The sequence below is a fragment of the Leptopilina heterotoma genome, unplaced genomic scaffold (assembly GCF_015476425.1).
Source record: "Leptopilina heterotoma isolate Lh14 unplaced genomic scaffold, ASM1547642v1 Lhet_275, whole genome shotgun sequence".
NCBI classification, from domain to species: domain Eukaryota; kingdom Metazoa; phylum Arthropoda; class Insecta; order Hymenoptera; family Figitidae; genus Leptopilina; species Leptopilina heterotoma.
Window position 1 is genome coordinate 1,342,794 of NW_025110983.1, and position 10,780 is coordinate 1,353,573.

Genomic DNA, 10,780 nt, shown 5'->3' on the forward strand with positions numbered 1-10,780 from the left:
TTTTTATTCAAAATTCTTGAAAAAATTTTTTTTTTTATGAATCCAATGGAAATAAATAAAAAAAAAAAAAATTGTGTAGAAATGATTATAGTAGACTAAATAGAAGAAAATAAAAATGTTTTTATTATTTTTAACTATATAGTTGATACAAACAGTTGATGTAATTGGTAATTATTAGATTTAATTGAACAGTATGGTAAATTTTACTATGTCTGATGAGAAGAATTGTAACAATTTGATATTAGGAAAAATTATTGAAATAAAATCGAATTAAATTAACCACCACCTCCACCTGGAGGTTGAGCACCTCCACCTGGAGGTTGAGCCCCTCCACCTGGAGGTTGAGCCCCTCCACCTGGAGGTTGAGCACCTCCACCTGGAGGTTGAGCCCCTCCACCTGGAGGTTGAGCACCTCCACCTGGAGGTTGAGCCCCTCCACCTGGAGGTTGAGCACCACCAACTGGAGGTTGAGCACCACCAACTGGAGGTTGAGCACCTCCACCTGGAGGTTGAGCGCCTCCAGGTCCAAAAGCTGAATTATTATTGGTCATCATATTCATGCAAATTGAATTGCATAACATTTTTTTCCAAGAAAAACCAAATTTTGCTGTACAATATTGGCATAATTCTCTCTTCATATTATGAAAATCGAATAATCTTCCCTCAAACTCGTCCACATCTTGAGATAGAGTATCCTGAAAGAATAAAGAAAAAAATTTCAATTTTCAATTCTATTTAATTTGATTTAATTCTATTCAATTCTATTCAATTCTATACCATTTTATTCGATTTTATTCAATTCTACTCAATGTTATTCAAGTTAATTCTATTCAATTCTATTCAATTTTATACAATTTTATTCGATTTTATTCAATTCTACTCAATGTTATTCAATTTAATTCAAGTCAATTCAATTCTATTCAATTCTATTCAATTTTATACCATTTTATTCGATTTTGTTCAATTCTACTCAATGTTATTCAATTTAATTCAAGTCAATTCAATTCTATTCAATTCTATACCATTTTATTCGATTTTATTCAATTCTACTCAATGTTATTCAATTTAATTCTATTCAATTCTATTCAATTTTATACCATTTTATTCGATTTTATTCAATTCTACTCAATGTTATTCAATTTAATTCAAGTCAATTCAATTCTATTCAATTCTATTCAATTTTATACCATTTTATTCGATTTTGTTCAATTCTACTCAATGTTATTCAATTTAATTCAAGTCAATTCAATTCTATTCAATTCTATACCATTTTATTCGATTTTATTCAATTCTACTCAATGTTATTCAATTTAATTCTATTCAATTCTATTCAATTTTATACCATTTTATTCGATTTCATTCAATTCTACTCAATGTTATTCAATTTAATTCAAGTCAATTCAATTCTATTCAATTCTTCTCGATTTTATTCAATTCTATTCTATTTTATTCAATTGAATTCAATTATATTCAATTCTATTAAATTCTATTCAATTATATTAGATTTAATTCAATTCGATTTTATTTAATTCTATTCTATTATTTTCAATTGTATTCAGTTTTATTCGATTCTGTACGATTTTATGGATTTTATTTGCTTCTGTTAAATTCTATTCGATTATACTCAATTTTATTCAATTCTATTCGATTTTATTCAATTTAATACAATTCTATTCAATTTGATTTAATTATGTTCAATTCTATTCAATTTTATTCAATTTAATTCAATTCTATTTAATTTGATTTAATTCCATTCTATTATTTTAAATTGTATTCAGTTTTATTCGATTGAATGAGATTTTATAGATTTTATTCCCTTCTATATTCGATTTTATTCGCCTCAATTAGATTTTTTTTAATTCTATTCAATTCTATTCGATTTTATTCAATTTAATTCAATTCTTTTTAATTTGATTTAATTATATTCCATTCTATTCGATTTCTTTCGAAACTCTTTGAAAAAGTGAAAAAATTTTTTTTTAATTTTATTAGAATAAAAATAATCGAAGAAAGATGTGAGGTGGAGGTTAACTTCAAAAACAACACCATTAGTCGGGAAAAAAAGTTATTAGTGAAATTGCAGAAGTGCCATTAAACTCTTGCCAGTGTAAATTTTCGGAGGAGAGAAAATAATATTTTTTTTTTTTAATTTCAACGGCGCATTAATAGTAAAAGAGGACAAAAGATAGGAGGTGGAGGCTATACTAACTTCAAAATTACGAATTATTATTCTGAAAAACAGATTTTTGAGAATTTGTAACATTGTAAAAGTTCCATTAGTCGCTGGCAAGTGTAAATTTTCGCAAGAGCGAAGAAATACAAAAAATTGTCGATTGGAAAAATAATAATTGAAGACAAATGTCACCAGGTGGTAGATAACCTCAAAATTTCAAAATGTTGTGAATTTTTAAATGTAAATTTAAATTAAAATTTCTAAAGTAAAAATTGCAGAAAGTACCATTAAACTTTTGCCATTACAACGATTCCGAAGTGCGAAAAAAAAATTGAAAAATTTCAAATCCAATAGAAAAAATAGAAGAAAAAAGTCGCGAGGTGGTGGTTAACCACAAAATTTCAACTTCGCAGCTAATTTAAGTATTTTTAAATGTAAAAAAATAAAAATATTTAGAATAAATATTAAAATATTAATAAAATAAACATAATATCCTTACCCGTGTAATGCACAGTCCAAACAGAAAGATCCAAAACAATGATATAAATTGCATCGTTTGTAAATTGGACATTAATAAATAGTGAAAAAAGCAGAATAGAAAAAACACACTATACTGACATATTTCATTCGATTTGTAAGAAATGAAATTTTAGAAAATTTGCAGTTGTTTATATATATACTGACTTGGAAGAAAGAAATGTACAAACAAACATTCATATGAAAATTTTATGTAAAGAGAACGTATATCCATGAATGTGCATAGATAGAATGTAATATTTGAGAAATTTGTTTCAAAATCTTTTTTTGAAAAGGAGAAGAAAAAAAATTTTTCATTTTTACATATTACGCAAAAAAGAGAAAAACAAATAAAGTTGGTTGACCTGAAGAATGTATTACTATTATTGCAAAAAAAAAAAAAAAAAAAAAAAAAAAAAAAAAAAAAACAGAATAATTGAATTAAAACAAGAGGGAGAAATTTTTTTTTTCTTTTTACACAGAGATGCAAATAAAGAAGTGACCGATTTTACATTCATTTTTCTCGAATACTATTTATTATTTGTGAGAAAACTTAATTAATATTTATAATCAGTAAAATAGTATACATGTAATATATATATATAATATATATAATCATGCATGATAAAAATTACAATAAATGCTAATTATTAGGGATTTTTCCATTTTTTATATTATTATATTTTACGAAATATTAATACTTAATCGTATTCGGATTTAATTAAAATCAAATTAAATTAAATAGAATCGAATAGAAGCAATTAGAATTGAATAGAAGTGGATAAAATCGCATAACATCGAAAAGAATTTAAATAAAACAAAAGAATTTGATAGAATTAAATCAAATCGTATAGAATCGAATAGAACTGAATACAATTGAAAATAATAAAATATGTATAATTGAATAAAATTGAATAGAAGCGAATAAATTCGAATAGAATTATATAGAATTAAATCGAATTGAATAGAATTGAATAAAAATCGAATAGAATTAAATATAATTGAGTAGAATATAATAGAATTTAATACAATCGAATAGAAGCAAATAAAATCCATAAAATCGTATAAAATCGAATAGAACTGTATACAATTGAAAATAATGGTATTGAATTGAATAAAATTGAATAGAAGCGAATAAAATCAAATAGAATAAATTTTTAAAATCGTATACAATCGAAAAGAACTGTATACAATTAAAAATAATAAAATTGAATAAAATCGAATAGAATTGAATAGAATTAAAAAAAATCTAATTGAGGCGAATAAAATCTATAAAATCTTATAGTATTAAATAGAACTGTACACAAATTAAAATAATAGAATAGAATTAAGTAAAATCGAATTGAATATAATTAAATATAATGGAATAGAATCGAAAAGAATTGAGTAGAAACGAATAGAATTGAACGTAATTGAATAAAATCGAATTGGATTGAATTTAACATAATTAAACAGAGTTTAATAGAATCAAATATATTTGAATTAAATTAAATTCAATTGAATTAAATAGATTCAAACAGAATTGAATAAAATTGAACAGAACTGATTAGAATTGAATAAAATTGAGTAGAATTGAATAAAATCGAGTAAAATGGTATTAAATTGAATAGAACCAAATAAAATCGAAAAGAATTAAATAAAATTAAATCAAATTGAATAAAATTCAATTAAATTTAATATAATCGAATAGAGTTGAAGATAATTGAGTAGAATCTAATAGAATTTAACAAAATCGAATAGAAGCGAATAAAATCTATATATATAATCTGAGTAGAAGCGAATAGAGTTGAACGTAATTAAATAAAATCGAATTAAATTAAATTTAATATAATTGAATAGAATTTAATAGAATCGATTATAATTGAATTGAATTCAATTCAATTGAGTAGAATGAAATAGAATTGAAAAAAATCGAATAAAATTGAATAAAATTGAGTAGAATTAAATAAAATCGAATAAAATATAATGCAATTGAATAGAATTGAATAGAATCGAATTGAATAAAATCGAATAGAATGGAATATAATTAAATCAAATTAAAAAGAATTGAATAAAGTCGAATAGAATTGAATAGAATTGAATGAAATTGAGTAGAATTAAATAAAACCGAATGAAATGATATACAATTGAATAGAATTGAATAGAATTAAATCAGATTGAATAGAATTGAATTTAATTGAATAAAATCGAATAGAATGGAATATAATTTAATCAAATTGAATAGAATTGAATTAAATTGAATAAAATCGAATAGTTGAATATAATTAAGTAGAATCGAATAGAATTTAATAAAATTGAATAGAAGCGAATAAAACTAAATACAATTGAAAATAATAGAATTGAATTAAATTGAATAGAATTGAGTAGAAATGAATAGAATTGAATAGAATTAAGTAGAAACGAATAGAATTGAATAGAAATAAGCAAATCCAATTAAAATTTAAAGAGTAAATAGATTCAAGAATAATCAAATAAAATTGAATTTGAATAGAATGGTCAATAAAAGGAGAAATCGATGGCTTGCCATCGAAACGATTCTGAAAAGTAAAGAAAAAAAAAGAAAATTTCCATAAGAATTGAAATTAATAGAAGAAAAAAAATCACGAGGTGGAGTCTAACCTCAAAATTTCCAGTTGCTTAGAAAACTAACCTAAAAATTTTTTATTTTTCTGAAAATTTCTTAATCGTCAGTAAAATATGAAAAGTATTTTTCACTATTCGGCGCTTGCCATCGAAACGATTCTGAATAGCAAAGAAAAATAGAAAATTTCCATAAGGAAAAATTTTAATGGTAAAAACAAAACGTGAGGTGGAGGTTAATCTCACAATTTTTTTCTGAAAATTTTCTATATGGGAAACTTTTTCCAATTTTTTTTCAGTTTTCAGTTTCTTTCTCTAGTCAAAAAATAAAAAGAAATTTCTTTGGTAAAAATAATAATTTACAATCAATTTTTTTTTCTTTTTATTATTTTTATTTTTTTTTTGTTTTTATAAGTTTTAAAAATAGTAATAAATTTTTGAATGTGTGACAGTGAGGTATTTTTTTTTTTATGAAAAGGGGAATTATAATTTATAAAATACCCTTGAACCAAAAAGCATTTACTCTGATGATCATCTGTCTCGCATGTAATCTTCGATGGATGCCTTAATATAACTTCTTGAAAAGCAAAGTTTCGCGCGTGAGGAGTGGTGGTTGGATTCTTGGAGAAAATCTGGGATCCAGAATATCCTGCCATCAAGTTCAGTCAATGTAAAGCCTTAACATTGTAAAGAAGCAGCAAAAAAAAAAAAAAAATTATTTATCACACAAGTTTTTTTTTTGTTTTTGTCCTCCTACAAGTTTTGTTTTCTTCCTTTTTTTTGTCAATAGAAAGCAAGATTTATTGCTCCTGTGAATTTTAATTCTTCTTCTTATAAAAAAAAAAAAAAAAAAAAACAGTGTCAAAAATTAATAAACAGTTTTTTCAAAGTAAGTTATACAGAAAAAAAAGATAAAACTATTTATGAATATGGAAAAAATTAAAAATTAACAAAAAAAATTATTATTAATTTATTCAAAAATTAAAAAATTTCGATTGAATTTAAAAAATCCACTTTGCTTTTGGGTTATAATTAAAAAATAATTCGGGAATAAATGTTACTTTTTCGGACAGAAAATATTTTTTTGAGAATTTTTTTGTTAACATTATTTTTGTACAATATTTTTAACAATATTTTGAATTTTTTAATCAAAATTTTCATTTTTTTTTTAAATTAATAATTTAAATTTTTTAAAAATTTAACTTTTTTAAAAATTTAACTTTTTTACTTTTTTATCTCTTTATGATTTTTTGGATCAATATTTTCGGATAATTATTATTTTTATTTGCATACTTTTTGATTAATTACTTTATTACATAATAAATTTTTTTACATAACTAATTCTTTGAATAAATAATTATTTGAATAAAAAATTTTACCATCAATTTTTTTTGGACAATTTTTTATTTTCAAAAAAATATTTTTTGAATAATTATATTTTGATTCATTAATTTTTTTACCTAATTAATTGTTTTACATTATTAATTCTTTGAATAAATAAATTTTGGAATAAATAACTTTTTGGAATAAATAAATTTTCGAATGAATAATTTTTTGGAATAAATAAAGTTTCGAATAAACAACTTTTTTGTAAAAATAAATTTTTCAATAAATAACTTTTTGGAAAATTTTGTATTGACCTAATTAATTTTTTAAAATAATTCTTTGAATAATAAGTATCTGATAAATAAACTATTGAATAAATAATTTTTGGAATAAGAAATTTTTTTGGATAATTAGTTTTTTCAATAACTACTTTTTTTGACTAATTATTTTATTGCGTAATTAATTTTTTGCATAATTAATTTATTTTACATAATTATTTTTCTCAATAATTAATTATTCTCCTAAATACATTTTTACAAAATTAAAATTTTTTTAGAATAAACTTATAAAAATAATTTTTTTTTAATCCAATTTTCTGTTTTTTTATAAAATTTTCTATTTTGATAAAATTTTCTATTTTTTGATAAAATATTTTCGTTTTTTGATGAAATTATATTTTTCTTTGATGTAATACAAATTATTTTCATTAAATAATATTGTTTTGGATAAAATAAAAATTTTTTGGATTAAATGAAATTTTTTTGGATTAAATACAATTTTTTTTTGTTTAAATAAAATTTGTTTTGGTTTAAACAAAAAATTTGTTAATTAAATAAAAAATATTTTTGTTTTTCTTTTAGAATTTTCCCGCTGCTAATAAAAAAATTAAGAAAGTATATCGTTGTTCAGGCGATTTATTTGCATAATTATTAAAAAAATGGTGGGGGCAACGGTGACACCAAAAAGAAAAAGTTCCATAAAAATGCCATCGCCAGCGCATGAGACACAAAATATTCTCATGACTTATTTGATTCTTATTCTACTGCTAATATCGCTCTATTTACTATACTCCGGATTATTTTAGTTCCAGGACATTTTTCGTTATGGTGAGTGTTTTTTTAAACATTTTCCTTTTTTTTAATTTGAAAATAAAAATAATTATTTACTATTCAAATTTACCTTATCGTATCTACTTAAACAAAATGTTTAACAAAAGATTTTATAAAAAAAAATTATAAAATTGAGAGAAAAATTAATTCTAGTGATAAAAAGGAGAATTAAAATTAAAGGGAATTAATTAATTACATTTTTTGCAAAAGATTTTCAAAAACTATTATGAAATAGAGAATGTAAATTTACGGTAGTTAACATTTGCTAAATATTAAAATAAAATAGAAAATAGTTTCAAAAAATGTTAAAGAAAATAACATTTTTTAACCCGAGGGAGAAAAAGAACTTTTTTTTACCCTAGGGCGTGAATTTACTGTTTTTAACCGTAGATTAAATTTTTTTTACTATTTAACGAATTATTTAAACATTAGAGTTAAAAACAGTAAATTCACACCGCAGGGTAAAAAAAAGTCACTTTACACCCTCGGTTTGAAAAATCGATTTTTAATAATTAAACATAAAAAAAAATTGTACTACCGTATAAAAACAAAAATTTATTAAAAAATTAATTTTTACAAAATTAAGAAAAAAATTGCAAAAAATATTCGTAATTTTATTTTTTTAATAAGAAAAAAAAAGAAAAATTATACAGTTGCTATTTAAATTTTCAGGGTTAAGTAAATGATGTTCAAGTGAATGGAAAGCTTGTCTTTTTGCCAAAAGAAAAAGATGAGCATCACAGGGCAAGACCTCCAAGAGGTGAAGAGAATAAATATATATATACATTGTATGTTATCGTCATCATCGTTAAAATATATATTTCATGTTTTTTATAAGGGTGATAATTCATTAAAAAAAAAACCAAATATTAGCCTTTATATATAATATAAAAATATATAAATATGATAATGACCAATTACTATAGTATAAATAATAGAAAAGAAAATTATATAAATAGAATTTATATATATGTTGTAATATTGATATAATAAAATATATATATTTAAGTGACGTTTACAATAAATATAGAAATTTTTTTTTTTAGGTCATTTTCAAAATATTCTCTCTTCTGGGTTTTTTGGGGGAATTTTTTAATTTAACGCTCTCTAGGGTCAAAAGGAAGCATTTCAGCCCCTAATTTTGACGCTATGGTGTATTTTTTTCATTTAAAAAAATTTAATTTATATATTATGTCCCCTAGGGTTAAAAATGACCGTTTTTAATCTCTAATTTTGAAATAATAAAAAGTATTTATCATATTGCATTTTTAAAGAAAAATATTTTCGAAACTGTTTTTTGAAGTGAATTTTCTTTTTATTTATTTTTTCCCCCTCTTTTTTTTGTGGGTCAAGTGATTCCATCGAAGTGACGGTTACCAGTATCATTAAATAGCTATTTTAAAATCCACCCGCGAAGAGTTATGGAGAAAAATATTTTTTTAAGGTTTAATGGTATTATTTATATTAGGTACTATATATATATTCAGTTCTGAGAATTGATTTCAATAAACAAAAAAAAATTTTTTTTAGAAGGTGACAATCTGAAGGGATTTAAATTTTTTTACTTCGTTTTATATAAATTAGGGAAATTATTTTTTAACATTTAGTTAAAAAAATTAAGAGAAAAATAAAAAAAATTTAATTGAAAAAATTATAAATTAAAATAAAAATTGAAATTTAAAAACACAAACTAAAAAACAAAATTAAAAAAAATAAAAAACAAAAATAAATGAAATAAATGTAAATAAAAAACAAAATGACAAAAAAAAATAAAAAAATTATATTATAAATGAAAATAAAAAACAAAATTACACAAAACATAAGGAATAAAGATAGAAAAAACATTGAAAAAAAATAAAATTACTTTGTAAACAAAACAAAACATACTAAACAATAAAATTACAAAAAAATGAAATTACTTTACAAACGGAATAAGAAACCTTTTAATAAGCAAAATTACCGAAAATAATTTTATTAAAAAACGATACAAAAAATAATTCAACTAAAAAAATTGCATTGTAAGAAATACAAAAAATTACGTGGCAATATAAAAAATTACAAAAAGAAAATAAAATTTCATTACAATCAATTAAAAAAAAAAAAAAAAAAAAAAAAGTAATTTTATTAAAAACAATTCAGAAAAATTAAATAAAAAGTAAAATTACATTACAAGCAAATAACAAAATTACAAAGTAGTAAAATTACCAACAAGGGACATAAAATTACTTTACATTCAATATAAAAAAATGTTTAAAAAGAAAAAAAACAAAAAGTAATTTTAGTAAAAATAATAATAAGAGAAAAAAAGAAAAAAAAACAAAAATATACATAAAGAAATACAAAAAATAAGAAATACAAAATACAAAAACAAAAAGTACAAAAATAAAAAAAAATAAAAATGCAAAAAAACGAAAATACAAAAAATACAGAAAAACAAAAAAAAATACAAAAATAGAAAAAATACAAAAATACAAAAATACAAAAAATACTACCAAATAAGAAAAGACAAAATTACAATTACAACAAAAAGAGAAAAGAAGATTAAAAGTAAAAAAAAATTGATTTTCTTTTTTAGATAATTTTCAATCTTTTACGTTCTCTATCTGTCTCGCTCGCACCGGAAGAAGTGAGGGTAAAAAAAATAAATAAATTTTGACGAATCTCAAGCGTAGGCCGCGTAATTCGTTGAAAATAGCCGATAGTTCCAGCTCGTGTGTTTTAAACATGAAAAGAACCCATATAACCGATATTTTTGGGTGGCTCCTCCAGAAATAGCATTGGACATCGAAAGTGAGTGCAAATTCCACCTGGAAACTGAGGCAGCAAATCATCAGGGCGTGGCAGAAGGAGCAAAAAAAATTTTTCTTAATCACAATAAAAAAAAAAATTTTGTCAAAGAAAAAAAATTACTTTATGACTTGGAAATAAAATGTTTACTAAAAAATTGTTAATAAACAATTAATATCTATATTATTTTTATTACTCGTTTTTATTATTTTTATTATTATTATTATTATTATTATTATTATTATTATTATTATTATTATTATTATTATTATTATTATTATTATTATTA

General features: G+C 21.7%; 1 protein-coding gene and 1 long non-coding RNA gene across 4 annotated transcripts; one reads left to right on the forward strand and one right to left on the reverse strand.

The window, feature by feature from the left end:
* Nucleotides 1-146: 146 nt before the first annotated feature.
* Nucleotides 147-2,804, reverse strand: LOC122504021 (frizzled-8-like). Of its 3 annotated transcripts, none has more exons than XM_043614843.1 (3): nucleotides 2,673-2,804; nucleotides 419-695; nucleotides 147-334 (listed from the first exon to the last, which is right to left on the reverse strand). In XM_043614843.1, the coding sequence occupies exons 1-3, from the start codon at nucleotides 2,742-2,744 to the stop codon at nucleotides 276-278; spliced, it is 408 nt and encodes a 135-aa protein (XP_043470778.1). In that variant the 5' UTR covers nucleotides 2,745-2,804; the 3' UTR covers nucleotides 147-275. The 3 variants fall into 3 exon arrangements, with proteins under 3 accessions (XP_043470778.1, XP_043470777.1, XP_043470776.1); XM_043614842.1 differs by having other exon boundaries at nucleotides 377-695; XM_043614841.1 differs by having other exon boundaries at nucleotides 147-695.
* Nucleotides 2,805-5,925: 3,121 nt separating this feature from the next.
* On the forward strand, nucleotides 5,926-8,541 carry LOC122503995. The gene is made up of 3 exons (XR_006301792.1): nucleotides 5,926-6,158; nucleotides 7,456-7,701; nucleotides 8,377-8,541. It is a non-coding gene; the product is annotated as an uncharacterized LOC122503995 (long non-coding RNA).
* Nucleotides 8,542-10,780: the final 2,239 nt, after the last annotated feature.